This window comes from Tachypleus tridentatus, chromosome 10, assembly GCF_004210375.1.
Source record: "Tachypleus tridentatus isolate NWPU-2018 chromosome 10, ASM421037v1, whole genome shotgun sequence".
NCBI classification, from domain to species: Eukaryota; Metazoa; Arthropoda; class Merostomata; order Xiphosura; family Limulidae; genus Tachypleus; species Tachypleus tridentatus.
This window is the reverse complement of record NC_134834.1, coordinates 178,649,565-178,669,177: the sequence shown is the minus strand read 5'-3', so window position 1 is coordinate 178,669,177 and position 19,613 is coordinate 178,649,565. Positions and strand designations below refer to the sequence as shown.

Genomic DNA, 19,613 nt, shown 5'->3' with positions numbered 1-19,613 from the left:
GCTGTAATTGTTAGTCTGAGTGAAGGGAGGAGAATTAATATGAATTTTTAACAGTTTAATTTACATTATCTTCATTTATATAGTTTTTAAAAGTGAAATATGGCCATTCCAAAACAACATGAGACGTTTTTATTATTTTAGTGATTTCAATTATTATTTGATAAATTAGGCCATTTTTATTCTTCCACTACAAGTGTTCCTTTAACAAAAATCTTTAATAAGTATGAAAAAATGTGTATATTAATTTAAAGAGTAGAAATATTAAATAAAACAGTTTAGGTTCATAATGCATGGCCAAGAGCGTAAGGCGTGCGACTCGTAATCCGAGGGTCGCGGGTTCGCGCCCGCGTTGCACTAAACATGCTCGCCCTCCCAGCCGTGGGGGCGTTATAATGGTACGGTCAATCCCACTATTCGTTGGTAAAAGAGTAGCCCAAGAGTTTGGCGGTGGGTGGTGATGACTAACTGCCTTCCCTCTAGTCTTACACTGCTAAATTAGGGACGGCTAGCACAGATAGCCCTCGAGTAGCTTTGTGCGAAATTCCAAAACAAAGGTTCATAATATTTCTTATTTTTACATTTTATATCGGTAACAAATAGAAATAGGGTTAGACACTTATCAAAGTCATTTCAATGCTGGTATTGTTACATGACGAAAGAAAACAATAGCATTCTTTGAGAAAGATTTTAACATCATCGAGACTTTTATAGAATAATCAAATTATAGTAATTTCTGTTTCTGTGTCTTGAATATTTCACTCTGCAGGAAAAGTATTCACAATTTCAAAATCAAAGTTTAAAACGTCGTCTCAGAAATCCCTCCTCTTTTATGTCCGTCTTCTTGGGGAAGTTTGTAAAATTACGTTAACTGAAAAATAAAAATAAATAAACGAAACTTACTTTCTTGCAGTAAAGTAATGAAAAATTAAAAGTAAAGGGAACAATAGTAATGTTAATTACTTGATAATATGACGGCCATTAAAACTTAATACAGGTTAAGTAGATTAAAAACTGAACAGATTTCCTGGGATCTTTTCTAGAGTATAACATTTACATTAAATAATGGATATTTGTTCAGAATACTAAAATACTGCTGCTAAATAGAATGATAAAACACAGACTGGCAACAAATTGAGTTATAAAATTAAGACGAGCTACCTTTAAAGGTAGTTTTAAAACAAAGAAAACAGACATTTTAGTTATCTTGAAATTTAATAACTTTATAATAAACTCTATCTAGAAACTAACAAATAAAAATGTTTTATAAGTCATATGTATATATAATGTATATTGCGTTAATACTCATTTAAACATCTTTTATTTGGACAAGGTAGAAAAATAAAACTGAGATATTCACATAATAATAATAATTTGCCTGTCAATCAGTGTATCAGGTTTTCTACAGAGGAATTATGATTTTATTAAATTACATGCATGTAAATAAATGAATAATAATACAGATTAGCAGATACAAATACCATAAAGTATTGAATTTTTGGTATGATTATAATAAATATCAGTAGCGCTTCTGAGTATTAGCGACCGTATTATAAAAAGCCTGTTTGGTTATAGTTTCGGAGCTAACGTAGTCTGGTGGTGAGGGTGCTCGGCATGAAACCTGTGGGCTGCTGATTACTGCACATGTTTGCTATTTCAGTTTTGGGTACGTTACAAAATCTGACAGTCACTACACTTTTAGTTTTATGCAACGTTTAATACATGAATTATAACGTGTATATGGAAACTGAAAAGCATGCCTATAACATAATTTCCAGTTTCCAGATGTAAGTTATAATCTATAAAATGTGGATCAAAATTGCGAGCTCAATCTCAAATGATTTATGGTATGCAAATGTAAAAGATATTGCAAGTTTTTATTATACATTACAGAAGGATGTTTCATAAATGAGTTATCACTTACAACTGTGATATTAGCTTTTGGAAAATACAAAGAAAAGAAGTTAATAGAAAAAGTTAAGTTCTGTACTTGACCATCAGAGGCAAAAGATGATTTTTTTTTAATTCTTCTATACAATGAAGATGTAGCAGTATTGATTGTTATACAAATGTGCTTTAAATTCGATGATTAGATGTTCCTCCATAATCTCCGTAATCCAAGCTTTCACGGAACAGAGTTTCAGGGTCGTAATTGTAACATTGAAAGTAACCAAGTAGGAAAAAAGCTGTGAGACTCGTCAGCTCTGTGTTGATGTTCCTTGCTAATGGCTAAGGAAAGAGTTCAGGTTTGTTTGTTTGTTTTTATATTTTCGCGCAAAGCTACACGAGGGCTACCTACGCTGGCCATCCTTAATTTAGCAATGAAGACTACAGAGGAAACAACTAATCATCACCACCCACCGCCAGCTCGTGGGCTACTCTTTTACTAAAGAATAGTGGGATTGAACATCACATTATAACGCCCCTCACGGCTGTAAGGACAAGCATGTTTGGTGTGATGGGGATTCGAAGTTGCGACCCTCAGATTATGATTCGAGCGCCTTAACCATCAAGCCATGCCGGGCCTAAGGAGTTCACTTTTTTTTTTCATTGTTATTTTAGCAATTGTACCACTAAACACAAGCAACAGCATATATTTATATTACTTACAATAACTTTTCGCGACATTTAAATTTAAAGAAAAAGTTCAGGTTAATCCTTATTAAGTGTAGTATATCATAGCTTTGTGGAACAGATGTAAGTCTCATATAAATCTCTACCCAATTAGCGTTTTATGATTACATATAGGTTTAGATTTACTAAACATGAAAACTGAAAGATAAACTGCATGCATTTGTATATAAAATAACTTTTAATAATACAAAATTTAGGTACAATTGTTTTCAAACATTAAGTTATCTGTTCTAAAACTTAAGGCCCGGCATGGCCAAGCGTGTTAAGGCGTGCGACTCGTAATCTGAGGGTCGCGGGTTTGCAACCCCGTCGCGCCAAACATGCTCGCCCTCTCAGCCGTGGGGGCATTATAATGTGACGGTCAATCCCATTATTCGTTGGTAAAAGAGTAGCCCAAGAGTTGGCGGTGGGTGGTAATGACTAGCTGCCTTCCCTCTAGTCTTACACAGCTAAATTAGGGACGGCTAGCACAGATAGCCCTCGAGTAGCTTTGTGCGAAATTAAAAAAAATAATCGAAAACTTAAAATATTTTTACAACGTATGACTTATTATAATTAACATTATAAAATAAAAACGTCATGATATATTTAATTTTTCTTTGAATTTCAATTATTATTAAAAATTATTAATATATTTTACAATAATGTGAAAATCGAAAACTGTTTGTGACTACATATTTATCTATACATAGTTTAACCAGTTCATATTAAAACAGAAATTAAAATCTCTATTACCTTGTGATAATTGAGGAGGATAGGACTTGAAACTAAAGAGATATTTACTCTGTCTAATTTCACAAAAAAATAAAAAAAAATAACACAAGTATATGTTGATCATACAAATCTGATTTAATTTTACCAAAGGTAAAACTGAAAATATAATTTGTAACGTAGGGGCTTTGATATATGATTTGATTAGCGGTACCTCCTGCTGTAGCCCAGCATGGCCAAGCGTGTTAAGGCGTGCGACTCGTAATCTGAGGGTCGCAGGTTTGCATCCCCGTCGCGCCAAACATGCTCGCCCTTTCAGCTGTGGGGGCGTTATAATGTTAGGGTCAATTCCACTATTCATTGGTGAAAGAATAGACCAAGAGTTGGCGGTGGATGGTGGTGACTAGCTGCCTTCTCTCTTGTCTTACACTGCTAAATTAGGGACGGCTAGCGCAGATTGCCCTCTGGTAGTTTTGCGCGAAATTAAAAAAAAACAAAACAAATAACCTCCTGCTGTTGACTGCAGTTTCACCTATCTAAAGCTCATCCGTACAATCTGGATATCCAAACCTAAGTAAGGGCGCATTTCAAAATTAAACATCAACATTTAATGTTAAAGCGTCATATTCTTACAAAATCGACGTTCGTGATCATTGAATTTCTGTGTTGATTCAACACACTCAACGACTGTTGAAACTGATAAATACAAGATGGTAGCTTGTATGAGGGGTATGACACTTGTGATGAGTCAGTTACAGTTTACTCTAAATTTGGACGTAGGAATGTTTTTCTTTTGAAATAAAAATCACTGTAAAAGCACAATTCAAATTTTACTTTTTGATAGTTACTGTACAATGTTGTACGAATTCCATTTATCCTGAAAAATATTTTATTTTGCTTGATGTTTATATGAGACCTTTTAACAAAGTAAGATTTACAGTCAGCGTTGAACCAAGCGTCATGTCATGCATAGTTTCAACGTTTATTAGCATAGCTGAATTTTGGCCAAATACATTAAGACGTCTGTGATACCATGATATCAAACAGTTGATCCACTGTATAAAGCCGAATAATAAATTTGACGCAACGCCACCATAGTATTTACACACTTAAATTAATTTATGCTACTACCTAGGTGCAGGGGCATAAAGAAATAATGTAGGGCTGGATTTAATACTTTGTTTGTTCTGTTTTCGAATTTCGCGCAAAGCCATCCCAAATTTTCCAGTATATGACCACAGGAAAGGCGTGTGTTTTTGCGTGTTTTTCTTATTGCAAAGCCACATCAGGCTATCTCCTCAGCCCACCGAGTGGAATCGAACCCCTGATTTTAGAATTGAGAGGGAAGGCACCGAGCCATCACCACTCACCGCCAACTCTTGAGCTACTCTTTTACCAACGTATAGTGAGATTGACCGTCACGTTATAACGCTCCCACGGCTGAAAGAGCGAGCATGTTTGGTGCGATGGAGATTCGAACCCGCGACTCTCAAATTACGAATCGAACGCCTTAACCCACCTGGCCATGTTGGGCCCAGATTTAATATATTAAATCAATAATGTATATTTATACGCATCATTTATTTCACACATAATTTATTTTACACATTTTATTTCACACTTACTTTATATTTCATTACATCAATTGTGTTAGAGTTAATTTACTTTGCTTTTATTTATTACTTTTACGAATCCCTCTATACAGCTTCATTGTTTGTCGATACTCTGAAGTGATTTTGACAGACAACTTTAGAAATTGTTCCTCCTTCCTAGGCCAAAATTAAAGAGAAAAATCAAAGGGCTATACTATTTTAAGGGGCTGACCTCGTGCTTTGATGACTGTTTTTTTCTAACAAAAATGTGAATGTTTGACATTTTTAATGAAAAAAAACTAAAAACTTTTTAAGAAAACCTCAACAACAAAATTACAAGAAAAATTAAAAGCAAAAATCAGTAAAAGATTGGTCTAAGGCTGTGGAATCGTTAACTAAACAAAAATATTTTTGTTGTGACCGTTACGCAGGGTGACTGAGGCCGAGTAATGACCACCTTATAACACGTCTTTCGGTATATCATCCTACTAAGTGTGGTTCAGACCGATCCAAAGACTACGAAGGGGTTGATGGAGAAACAGATTTTTTTAATACACTTACGAGTACAAAAGGTTATTTATTATCGTGATAAGGTATCTGGACATTAATTTCGTCCAAAATTTAATTATCAGAAAGTATTTCAAAACTAGTCTGACAAAAAGTAATTATTGGAACTTTTTTTTTAAATTCATATCGTCTACAAAATATACAGTTTATTATTATATAGAAGTATTATATTAACCCACACTAGGTTATTTAACTTGCTGCGGCTCCCCAGCGGCTCAGCGGTATGTCTGGGGACATACAACGCTAAAAACCGGGTTTCGATACCCGTGGTGGGCAGAGCACAGATAGCCCATTGTGTAGCTTTGTGCTTTATTCAAAACAACATTAACTTGCTGCGTTCTATATTCCGTGACTTTGAAATAAGTGCTTCACATGGTAATAAACGTTTAGTTGAGTTTAAAAGGTAGTGTTGAGGTGTATTTTTAGATGTTAACAAACTGCTTACCTATACAGACATCATAACATTCCTCTATAGTTTCAAAGTTGTTTTTGTTTCCGCCGCAGCCACCGTAAATAAACTGTTCACATGTTCCTGTTTCCTTGTTAAAATAAAATCTCGGGATGTATGCTTCGCAAAGTCCTGTTTCTGGTTCTAAGTCGCAACTGTTAGATTGCCTCGAGGTTTTGCGAATCTTGGAAGCTGAAAAGCAAAGATTTATGAACTGTGTATGCTGTTTATGATACATTGTATTTTTATATACTTAAAATTGTTTGTATTTCACTAGAATTGTGATGAGACCTTCACAAAAAATCACTAAAAATGGCATAAAATAAAGGATAGATAAAAAGCAAACTTCAAATGGAAAAATTATTTCGAAATTAATATTTTTAATAAACTAGCTTGATTAATAGAAATGTTGAATAATACTGGTTACCATCTGATTCTTTAGTAGATTAGTTTTAAATTTTAACTCCTTAAAGCCCCATAGAGAAATGTGAGATTAAAAACTAAATCCATACTTTGACGCAACTTAAGGTAATTTTTGGCTGCTGCCAACAACAAATCAAGATTAATTAACACTTTCCTTAAAAAATATTATTTTTGAGTACATATTAATATTTTAAAAAGTATTAGATATCAAAAGGACAAACTGTAACAACACATTATTTTCCAATATAAAAGTGACAGAAAAGAAAAATGTACCTTCTTCACTTCCATTAAAAATAAGCAACTGGCTCGGTTCTATATTCGTAACACGCTTAGTTTGTTTGTTTTTGAAGTTCGCGCACAGTTATATGAGGGCTATCTGCGCTAGCCATCCGTAATTTTCCAGTGTAAGACAAGAGGGAAGGCAGTTAGTTCTCACCACTCACCGCTAATTCTTAAGCTACTTTTTTACCAACGAATAGTGAGATTGACAGTCACATTATAATGCCCTCACGGCTGAAAGAGCGAGCATGTTTGGTGTGACAAGGATTCGAACCCGCGACACTTAGATTATAAGTCAAGTGTCTTAACCACCTGGCCATGCCGGGCGCCCGCAACAGCATCGCAAACCCGCAATTACATCACGTTTAATGGATATATAACAACAAATTCATACGTTGCTTGTATTATCACGTCAAAAAAGATATTTTCTAGAGTGGGTAGTTAATTTTCCTATAAAGATGTCCCCCGCTAGTACAGCAGTAAGTTTATGGATTTACAACGCTAAAATCAGGGGTTCGATTACCCTCGATGGGCTCTGCTATAAGAAAACACACACACACCTACAAAGATAATAAAATTTGCCCAGAAATGAAGTCTTTATAATGGTATCATTCACTGCAATTATGAAACTGTTCTGGAGAATATTTTGAATATAATTTTATCGTAAATAATTTTTCAATAAAAAGTTAAAAATTTAAAATAATAAATGTTTATTTTACTGCTCTTTATTTATGCGTAGTTTCCATATATACAACACAACATTCAGGTAAAATAAATTGTCTAAACATCCAGTAAGTTGTAGGTAAATGTATTAAAGATCCATCGCTAACAATATATTCTATAATTTATCCTTAAAACTTTTAAATACATTTTATACCCGAAGGATGCTCGTTGTGAGCACAGCAAAGATGGCGTGTTGTGTAGCTTTGTTCCAGCGACAAATGAGCAAGTTTTATCATTTCGAAAATTGTTTGTTTGTTTATGAAATTCGCGCAAAGCTACTCGAGGGTTATCTGCGCTAGCCGTCCCTAATTTAGCAGTGTAAGACTAGAGGAAAGGCAGCTAGTCATCACCACCCACCGCCAACTCTTGGGCTACTCTTTTACCAACTAATAGTGGGATTGACCGTAACATTATAACGCCCCCATAGCTGAAAGGGCGAGCATGTTTGGTGCGACGGGGATTCGAATCCGCGACCCTCGGATTACGAGTCGAACGCCTTGACCCACCTTGCCATGCCAGGCCACATTTCGAAAATAACCCTTTAAACACGTCTGCGAGTCGCGAGTTCGAAACTCGTCACCGAACGTGCTCGCATTATAGTGTGTGATCAATCCCACTTTTCGTTGTTAAGGAATGCCACAAGAATTGGCGGTTGGTGGTGTTGATTAACTAATTTTAAAATCAATAAAACTTCAAGATTAGGGACCGCTAACACTGGTAGTTTTCAAGTACCTTTGAAATTCAACAAAAACAAACAAACCTTTAAACGGTGTATTTAATTTTCCAGTTCGCATGAACCAATGGTTATTTTCATTTCAGAAATACATTTCCTTAATTATACACTTTTCTTGTGACGTTTTATCATTTTGTTTGTCTTCGCTGTGAACAAGGCAACCTGAGACAGAGAAACTGCGCATACAAACTGTATATGAAGTCTAGGGAAAAAGATTGATTATTTACATATTAAACAGTATAACCTGAAAGATTGGTATTATGACTGGTGCTCAGATCAAAATGTTATGATTTGCCACTGATTATGAAACTTTAGGTATGCAAAAACAAAACGTTAATCATTCAGCAAAGCAGCCTCTCTTTAAAAACTTCTGATTTTATGTTTTTAAGTAACTGCGAAAAACAGAATTGTTCAGTGGTACTCACGACTTAGAAACATAAACACTTTTAGCTCCTCAGTATTAATGTCTGCTTATAAAGATCCACACAATATTTGTGTATAAACTAGTCACTGTTTATGTTATAAATTTGAACACACACGCATGTTTCGTTTTGTTGTTTCATTCAGATTTCATTATTACAAAGAAATAAAAGAACAACGGTTTCAATCGATCTTTCCTAAGTTGTCTTCCAAGACTTTTCACTTAAAGATAACAAACTACATCTTGTGATCAGGCATGTGATATGAAATGCTTCACTTGAGATTTACAGGTTTGTTTCGTAACGTGTTCAAGCTAAACTAAAACGTCATTTCATAAAAAATGAAAACACATGACTATTGCTTGTTACCTTTACAGGTATCTAAGCATTCTTCTTCAGTCTTGAAGTTATTTTCGTTCCCTCCACAACCACCATAAATGAAGAGTTCACAAGTTCTTGTCTCAGGATCGAAGTAAAACCTGGGCATATAAGCATCACACAGACCAGAGTCTGGTTCCAGGTGGCAGTTATTGGCTGAGAAAATAGAAATGAAATAAATATAAGTTAAAAACTATGCAATACCATGTTTGAAGCCTACATATAAGAGAAAAAGCTACAATTTGGAGGAAAAAAATTATTCCGAAAATACTTCCATGAAACAATAATGAATTTCGATGATATTATATGCTATCTTCGGCCCAGGGTTGGTTAACACTTGTTAATGTGTTTATATACACCTTAGAAAATAAAGTTACATTATCGTTTAAATATTATCCTATTCACCGTGTTTACTTGTTTTTACTGTTGTTAGCCACGGCATAGCGACTCACAGAATAGGTTCGAGTTTTCCAAGTACAAACTTTTAGCTCGTATCTCCGTCACCTCTTAATCCATTTGAGATCTAATTACAGTTTTAAACTCTTTCAGTTGATGTATTTGATTTCGTCCAAGATCTCGTTGGTTAATATATTTTAATTGTACCGAAAATGATTTCAATTTGATGGTACTCTGGTGGAGGTCCTGATGAGAAACAAAATCGAATCGGGTATGCGTGCACCCCACTTTTGGTATTTCTGGCTTTTAAAAATACAAGTAATAAAAATGAAAAAAAAAAATTAACCGTGACATAGCAATTCACAGAATGGATAAAGTTAAATTTGTTACATCTGCTATATTTACAAATAGGTTGGCCAAGCAAAGACGCAACATATGCAATCTAAGTACTACATGTACAAACACACAAAACAAGAAAAAATGACGTTCTTATGCTTACAATTCTTACGCTCATCATTCACTATAAAAACAAAGTAATATTGGTAATACGAAATATAAATTTTGTTATATGTAACCATGGTAATCCATGATGTACTTATATAGATCAGTAGAGTAGAGGTGTTGTAATATTTAGACAAAACTTTAAATCGTGTAATCGTACTATAAGATACACACAACAAAATCTCACCATGAATTTGGACGATAAGACCAAGAATGCAAACTAATATAATGTAGTTCATGTTTTCACCAAGTTGGTTGAAGCTGTAATAACAGAGCAAAATAATTTCTCTGCAAAATCTATCTTTATATTACGTAAGTTACTCAGTAAACACTCGAGTTATCTGGTCTCAGGCAATGTCTGACACCAAAACAACGTCAGGTAAGCCAGGTGCACGTGTAACACGATAAGCTTAGACGAATCAGATTACATTTCTTATCTGAACAAAGAAAAAAAAACGACGTTAAATTCTCTTCACTGCTGTTGTTGTGCCAAGATGATCTTGAAATTTACGTGCTGGTTCTCTCCTATCTCTCTTCTTCTTTCCTTTTAAACTAATTATGAAAAAACATTTTAGTGTAGTGTACATGTTAACATAGAGTTTTATTGAATGTGAGAAACGTACTGGCATGGCGAGGTGGTAAGGGAGCTCTACTATCTCAGTATTATAGGTTCGGATCTCCGTCACACTAAACATGTTCGTCTTTTCAGTCATAGGGGCATTATAATTTGACAGTCAATCCCACTATTCGTTGGTAAAAGAATAGCCCAAGAGTTGGCGGTGAGCGGTGATGACTAACTGCTTACCCTCTTGTTAGAGGGCTAAATTAGGGACGGCTAGCGCAGATACCCCTCGTGTAGTTTTGCGCGAAATTTAAAACAAACAACCTTAAGAGTTTCTACAAAGTTCTTTTCAATTCTCTTACGCGAATTTCTTCTGATCGTATCCGTGCTTTTCACGTGCGTTTCTACTAAGAAATTTTCACGATGTTCACCTCTATCTGTCCATATAAAAGTGTCTAATGACATAGCTCGTGAACTAATTCCAATGAAATATGAGAGGGAAGTTCAAAAGGACTCCCCCGAGATTAAGGTCAATGAAATAAACAATCGGAGTGAGGGTTTAATAAACAAGGAGCTCAATAGCAAATGAAGTGAAGCCAGTGGTACAGAAGTGACGTTTAACTTTGCGAATAGTATCACGTGCTAAAGATAGTGGAAATTGGAAACCAACACTCTCATTATACCTTTGTTTTTAAAGCCCATTATTACCGCGTATCATTGTTAGTCTCTAACAAAGATTATTATCATTGCCAACTAGTGTTGCTAGTCTCTTAACAAACTTAATTGATAAAAGTAGATTTGCATAATCGAAGGAACCATAGGTGTTCACGTTTTCCTTCAATAGATTCGCAATTTTACATTGTCTATCGTTGGATAACTGTTTCATTTATAATAGAAGCTACTTCGCTTATGAACATTAAAATATACGAGGCTTACATTCTCCCGTTAATAGAATATGGGTGTCAGTTCACTTACCACATGTCTAACAACACACTGCAGAACATCCAAATATAACAAAATAAAATACTAAGAGCAGCAAACCGACTACCAACATACACACCTGTCAAGTATGTACACAAAATCAGTAATCTACCCACTCTTAGGAATAGGCTAATTGAAATTGCATACAAATATTACTTAAAAGCAGAACATAGAAATGACCTAACTGCGTCACTGTACAAACTACAAAATACACCACACTATACAACATATTTCAACAGTCACAAATCACTCGATAAAACACACAACATGAATAAAGTACATATATGTTGTTGTGTTTTTCAGCTCTGAGCACAGGACAGGTAGAATATTCGGCGCCTGTCCTGTGAAAGTGGGTTTTCTGGAGCACTTCCGTTTCCTCCACAACAAATTCTGAGGCACTGGGATTTGTAGATCCCAGCTACTCCACGGCCCTGATCACGGATGTTTCACTGATTATCGTGGGTTTGTTCTGCGGTTTGCTTCTTTTCTGCCGGCAGGCTCCCGACTTGTCAACTTTTTTTTTTGCCGCCTTTGTCTCACTCAACGTGCTCACTCGACATTTTCATACTGTCCTACCTCATTTCATTGCCTTAACAAGCCAAATTAAAATACAGGAAAATTCCCACGTACAGAGAAATAATCTTCCATGAGCGGGGACGAAGATGAACTACAACGTTCCTGAACATTCCTGTTGGGGAGAGAATTCCTCAGACTTCTCTCCCTCTAAACTAAACCCCTGCCAAGGTTTTGTTTGTTCGTTTATAAACAATCATTTGAAGTTAACAGTCTGAATGCCTATTTCCATATCGGCCTGGCATGGCCAGGTCGTTAGGACGCTCGACTCGTAATCACAGGGCCATGGGTTCCAATCCCGTCACACCAAACATGTTTGCCATTTGAGTCATGGGGACATTATAATATTACGATCAATCCCAAAATTCGTTGGTAAAAGAGTAGCCGAAGAGTTAGCGGTGGGTGGTGATTACTAGCTGCCTTATCTTACGCTGCTGAATTAGGGACGGTTAGCGCAGATAGCTCTTGTGTAACTTTTCGTGAAATTCAACAACAAACAAACAAACCCTTACATATGTCTCTGTGGTTGCATTTTTTTTATACATTTGCTTAATCTTTTACCGTGTTATTTTGAAAATACACGATAAAACATCCAAGGATAATAAAGAAACTTGATTTGGATACAATTTTTTTCACGGCACTCCTAGGCAAAAAAAAAAACCTAATAGTTCCGTTTATTAAGTAGTTAGGTCCAAACAACTTAATAATTAATAAATATTTATATCCTTACAACTTAGTAGCCGTTTGAAAGAATAATACACATAAATTGAAAGTAAAATACTTTTATTTCATTTTTAAATAACCACAATTACTGATGAGATGTGTGCGCCTGTTGGGCACTGTACAGCTTCTCAAACCTTGGAATCAGATTGGACACCGCTACCCTCATTTCCTGTTCCACAGTGATTTTCGCGCGGTACTTGCTTTTTATCACAGTAACCGCTGAAAACCTAGCTTCGCAGAGATATGACGTCGCAAATGGAATTGGGATTCGCTGAGCTTTAGACTAAGCAGCGGATATTCATCTTTTACTAATATCCAAAACTCAGTTACATTCTGCTAAATTTTGTTTTTAAAGTCTTGTCACAAGACAGCTCAATAACATTTTCTTCTTTTGCAGAGATAAATTCATATGGGGTCTTGGTTCCATGCGAACTTTATATATTCTGGAAAGTGATTTTCAAACCAGTCACTGAGCTGTGTTAGATGCTCCTCAAAAACAGATTTTTGTTCATGGATCAAATCAACTTCATTGGATGTAACAAACTACTGCAACAGGGGAAATTTTCCCAGTGGCTCAGCCGTAAGCCTGAAGGCTTATAACACTAAAAGCTGGTTTCAATACTTCTATTAAACATACCACAATCAGCCCATTGTGTATCTTTGTTTAACAACAAAGAAACAAGCACACGCATTACTACTAGCATGGTTTAAACTCCATTTAAGGTAAGTTTTGTAAATACCACTTTTATGGATTAGTATTATAAATTGCGGTTTTTCCTTACCAACTACTTATAATAGTACTATACTTAGATCTTTAACTCAATACCTGACTCTATTAGGTCTGACGAATTACAACATTCAAAATATATACGTCATCACCCACTAGGCCTGATCAGTTTTCTTTATAATAAGCGAAATGCTTCACTTGCGTGTAAGGAACTATTACAAAATATTGTTTATGGAAGAGCACTAAAGACTAGCTAATAGAGATATGTACGAAAGTTTTATCAGTCTCAATTTTATTTTAAAGCACACTTATTACCCTGTTTTACAAACAAGTCACCTGATTAAAAATAAATAAATAAAAAAAAATTTCTTAAATAGTTCCTATTATTTTAATGTATATTATGCATTAAACAACCTCATTAATGTGCTGTACTTTTATTCACTGATTTATTCCAATATATTGTTGTGCTCATTAGATGTCACCGCTCTTTACAATAACACACTTTTCTTGGAAGACGTCCATGTTGTTATCCAATTTATTGAATAGTAAATTAATAGTTTATGTTCTTTTGAACTAAGTGCTAATAAGATAAATTTGATACCATTCTTGAGAATAGCTTTTCGGGTTTCTATGGGCAGAGATCTGGGCTTAGTAAAGCTATAAAGAGGCTCGACTTCGTTTGAAACAAGAGGTTTGCCAATTACAAAAAAAGAAACACTGGAACAGACCAGGCGGGGCTCTGGCCTGGACCAAAGCAATTATTAAGGAAATAGCAGTTACTAAACAAACATCTATGGCTGCTTTAGAATATCTGCTTTTAAGGCTCAAATATGGGTGAGGGGTGTTGGGCTTTGTGTTTCTCAGTTAAAATGTTATGCATATCAGAGGTTCTACGGATTGTATATATGTGTATATTGTGTATATTCTTTTATGCCAGTTATCCGTGAAAGGGTTTGTTCAATATATTTTGATTTGAGAAGAAGTATTAATGTGTAGTAGTGTTGTTCTAAATTAAGTGCCCCCCAGTGGCTCAGCGGTATATCTGCGGACTTACACGCTAAAATCCGGGTTTCGGTATCCGTGGTGGGCAGAGCACAGATAGCCCATTTTGCTTTGTGCTTAATTCAAAACAACAACAACTAAGTTAAGTATTATTTTACGTTTTTCATCGTTTAAAGGTTAGTTTACCTTTAGAAAGGTATTTCGTGTTCGAAAATATTTAATGGCATGGCCAGGTGGTTAAGGCGCTCAACTCGTAATCTGAAGGTCGCGAGTTCGAATCCCAGTCGCACCAAACATGCTCGTCCTTTCAGCCGTGGGAGTATTATAATGTTATGGTCACTCCCACTATTCGTTAGTAAAAGAGTAGCCCAGGCGTTGGTGGTGGGTGGTGATGACTACTTGTCAGACCTCTGGTCTTGCACTGCTAAATTAGGGACAGTTAGCGCATATAGCCTTCGTGAAGCTTTGCGCGAAATTCAAACCAAACTTGGGTACATTCTATCAATAAATAAACTTATAATATTATTCTATGACCTAACGTTAGGCCTTTTTTAAAAGTTTTATTAAATTTCAATATGTTGTTGCATAAAACGTCTACTCGAGTATATTTATATTCGCCTTTTAAAATGAAATGGACTTGCACGTGTAGAGAGTAATGTATGCGAGCATTTCATGACAAATAAAGAGTGAATATTATTGTAATATGCGCTTCGTCTCCTACAGTAATGCTGCTGAAAGTGAGCAGAAAATTAATGATATAAATTTTTTATAGTGAAATACTCACGCAGAATTAAAATCGAATAACTGTTTGAATATAATAAACATAATAAAATACCGTTATAGGCATTGTACTGGAATATAAAATATCCGTAAGAGTTCCAAGTTTCACTGTGTCGGTATTTGGGTATTGATGTTGTTAAATACCCAGGAGGGTCAGGTACATTTGACCTCTTCCTCCCTCCCGAACGATTATAGCGTCTGTCTTTAGGTTTTTTTTTTGTTGTTTTTTTAAGCTTTGGGCCAGAGTAAAAGTATATCATCATACTCAGGCCCATTTCAGGGCTCAGTCCATGCATGGACGAACAAGAAGTTTTTTTGTTTTTTTTCCTTTTATTATTTCTCTTATGTTTTTTCTTCATTTTTTATTTTTTTGTATTTTCACATATATATATTTTTTTTGTATTTTTCTCCTTTTTCTCGAAAGAGAGAATGCTACTACTACTTGTAGTAACACACACACGCACAAAAAAGTAATAATAATTATTATTATTCAATACTTGAATAATAATTCAAAAAGAGAGGAAAAAATAAAATGATTAAAAAAGAAAATAATAATTATAATAATAAAAAAGAAACAAGGACTAAGTGTCTAGTGCATAGTGGCCAGTATCCGTAAGAGGATTGTTTGTTTGCTTGTTTTCGAATTTCGCGCAAAACTACTCGAGAACTATCTGCACTATCCGTCCCTAATTTAGAGGGAAGGCAGCTAGTTATCACCATCCACCGCCAACTCTTGGGCTATTCTTTTATCAACGAATAGTGGGATTGATCGTAACATTATAACGCTCCCACGGCTGAAATGTGGAGCAGGTTTGGTGTGACGCGAATTCGAACCCGCGACCCTAAGATTACAAGTCGAGTGCCTTAACCACCTGGCCATGTCAAGCACCCGCAAGAGGATCGCAAACTCGCAATTACATTAAAAAAAGATATTTAACAGTTCACATACATCTTTTACGTATTAATTTGCCAATGTTACAGAGGTAATAATAATTAAAAAAAAGCAATTATGACATCGATATGGACTGTATACTGTAGATGTTGTCGAAGGATAAGAAAATACGAGAGTTAGATTATTTTTTAAAAATTAGATTGTTTTACATCAGATATCGTACATATGGTATTACACCTAATGGAATGAAAACCTTCTTTCATATGGTGCATAAACATATCCTAGCATTCAAAATAAGTTATTTTTCGCGAAAGAATATTCGAATACAAAAAAAAGTTGTTTCTCTAAAATTAGCAATAAAACGTGTTAACAACTAAGTCTGTTGCAACTATTTAAGATTACACAGATATCATTAGAATTACGAGCATTAGCGCTGAGCAAAAATATAAAATTAAATTAACAAGGACAAATTAATAAATTTCAAAAACTTTTATTATATTGTGATATAGATATGAAAAGAAAAAATAAAATATAAATAAATAACCTCACGTAAAGTTAAGCGACAAATATTTTACGGATATTAACCAAGTGTACTATATCTTGGACTTAATTTTGTTCCAATGTTAAAACTAATGCATTATGCTGACTGATATTGGCTTGATTCAAACAGCCGCTAATACATTAATATTAAAACTGTTAATGAATTTTTTCCTAGTACTAGAAACCTGAAATAATCTGAGCGAAACTTCGAAACAACTTAGCTAAAGAGGAATATTAAACAATCAGTAACTTAAAGAAGAACACACAACTGTTATATTACTTGTCAATAAAGAGAATGCTACAGTACTCTCAAACTGTCATAATTATTAGTAGAAAATAAAAGTAGTGTTTGAGTTGTAGTGGAACATCTTTTCGGTACTTATTTTAATATATAGGGTCAATGTCCGTTGCAGGTAAGATTCACAGAACACCAAAACAGAAATTTAAAACCGTACTTCAAATATATTGGCTATAGCCTTTCGCGTTTAGGAAAACGAACGCATAACAAACACAAACATTATAGCTAGAGTTGTAAACATCAAACTGAGAAAAATCCGTCCTAAGCAACGGAAAACAGTCATTTAGTACTGTATGAACACCACTTATTTAAGTGGACAAGTATATCATGTTATTTTACCGACATAAAATTAAATCATAAAAATATTCATATTTTTATATGGCTACAAAGATCGAGATCTTACTTATTCAATTCATGTAAAAGATAAAATATTTGTCTGTTAATTATGTATTTGTCATAATTCTTTTTCAGCATTTTCCACACAGGTTAACAACTTTAACACCAGATGGAAGATATTTCTAGGACTTGTCACTTAGTGACATCAGAGCAGCGTATTCCTGAAATTCGTAATATGTATATGTGTGAGTAAATTACATTGTAAGCAGCACATTAAGATACTTAACCCACATAAAAAAAATCAATTTTAGGAATATATAATAATTCACTAATAACCACTTAACACGATATTTTACGTTTAAAATATGGATTACTTGATAAATATTAAGTTAACTTATGGTTAGGCTTATTAATAGTAAGATGAATCTAAAAATTGAAGAGCGTAGATTGGAAACGATGTAGTTTTAAAACCTACTTTACTCAGTAAAGATATATACAAAAGAAGATAATTTGAAAAAAATATTTCACAAGCATGAAAGTTGAAGTTGTGTTAAAAATGGCAAAGCCTTTGCGATGACACTGCTAATGGATAGAACGTTATACAAACACATTATGCAATATTTCTTTCCTGATGTTACAAAGATACACAAATCAAGAAGTGTTCCCATGAACCTGGAAAGAGACAACATAAAGTTCAAAAACCGAAGAAATAAATATAATCTCTCACCTCTTCAACACCATTGCATTTACAGAAAATGCAAGTAAGCCTATCGTTAGTGCAAGTTTCAGGCCTAAACTAATAACAGTTAGGCTAAAAATAAAATATGAATATTATTATCAATATAATTTTATTTAAAAATTAATGTTATATTAAGTTCATCCTAACAAAATAGTATTAATATTTGATATAGAAATTTAAATTCCAAACACAATTTTCTTAGCGTTATTATGATTTTTATATTTGACTGTTAGTTATGGTTCTGATAGGTCTATATGGTAAATAACAACCTTACAAGTGTTAAGCAGTAATGTAAGCTAAATCTTAAATATTGAACGACAAAACTATTTTATTTTAATATATTTAGTAGCGGTAATGTTAATATAAACTTACAACATGATACCTGAAGTTTTGGTAACTCGCTTTAAATAACATAATATGAGTATATTTATAGTTTCACTAATATTCACTAATACAATACCCATCAGACTTCCATTTATGCCGATATCTTACCGTTAGTGTTAATTCTATCCAAAATTTGATCGACTGTATTTAATGTGGTAACTCTAAAGCAACAAAAGCCTGTAAAAAACGAGCAAAAAGAATAAGTTTAATTATACAGAACGTTCCTAAGCTAATCACTGTTGCTGCCTTTATATTAGAATATTTCTTTGTTTATAGTTAAATATAAAGCTACACAATGGACTACCTGTGCTGCGCCAACCACGAATATCAAAACCTGACTTGCCGCTAAGTCACTAGGAGGTGGCCCGGCATAGCCAAGCGCGTTAAGGCGTGCGACTCGTAACCTGAGGGTCGCGGGTTCGCATCCCCGTCGCGCCAAACATGCTTGCTCTTTCAGCCGTGGGGGCGTTATATTGTCAATCCCACTATTCATTGGTAAAATAGTAGCCCAAGAGTTGGCGGTGGGTGGTGATGACTAGCTGCCTTCCCTCTAGTCTTACACTGCTAAATTAGGGACGGCCAGCACAGATAGCCCTCGAGTAGCTTTGTGCGAAATTAAAAAAAACAAACACTAGGAGGCAAATATATCGAAATGCATTACATACGTAATTATTCTTGTGACAAGCTACGTTTATCTGCGAAAAATTATCAGTAGCTGAACAATAGTGAGGAACAGGAAATTTTGAAATAACTCTCGAAACTAAAATCAAAATCACACATAACAGCAAACGATATTATTATTCACTACTAGAGGATATAACATTACTCAATACACCAATGATGCTCTCAAGTGGCACAGCAGTATGTCTGCGGACTTAATCGATAAAAATCGGGTTTCTATATCCGTGGTGGACAGAGCTTTGCGCTTAACGACAAACAACAACAACCTTAATAATAAAAAATAACTTAGTTCTTAAAAATGAACAGCATTTGAGATAAGAGAACAAATTAAAGTTAAACAGAAAGGCACTCACTGGGTCTGATGAAAATACAAAATAAAAATTTAGAAATGCCTCTGTTAGAAACTGTGTTTTATACTGTACTTTAGGCATATACTATGTTCGAGACAAATTTTTTTACCAAGAATTGTCTTCACCCCAAGCAGTGGAACAGGAAGAGAATAGACACTGGGAATATTCGCCCCCACTATTTTACAAATTAGTAAAGTGTTCTTTTCAGAAAAAAAAATATATATGTATACCACTAAAAATAAAT

The 19,613-nt window shown here is 34.5% G+C and overlaps 1 protein-coding gene across 2 annotated transcripts; it reads right to left on the bottom strand.

The window, feature by feature from the left end:
* Positions 1–550: 550 nt before the first annotated feature.
* Positions 551–10,153, bottom strand: LOC143231026 (thrombin inhibitor hemalin-like). 2 transcript variants are annotated; one of them, XM_076465497.1, is made up of 4 exons: positions 9,989–10,147; positions 8,896–9,060; positions 5,947–6,141; positions 551–868 (listed from the first exon to the last, which is right to left on the bottom strand). In XM_076465497.1, exons 1-4 carry the CDS (start codon positions 10,038–10,040, stop codon positions 828–830), a joined length of 453 nt encoding a protein of 150 aa, XP_076321612.1. In that variant the 5' UTR covers positions 10,041–10,147; the 3' UTR covers positions 551–827. The 2 variants fall into 2 exon arrangements, with proteins under 2 accessions (XP_076321612.1, XP_076321611.1); XM_076465496.1 differs by lacking the exon at positions 551–868 and adding an exon at positions 2,037–2,226 and having other exon boundaries at positions 9,989–10,153.
* Positions 10,154–19,613: the final 9,460 nt, after the last annotated feature.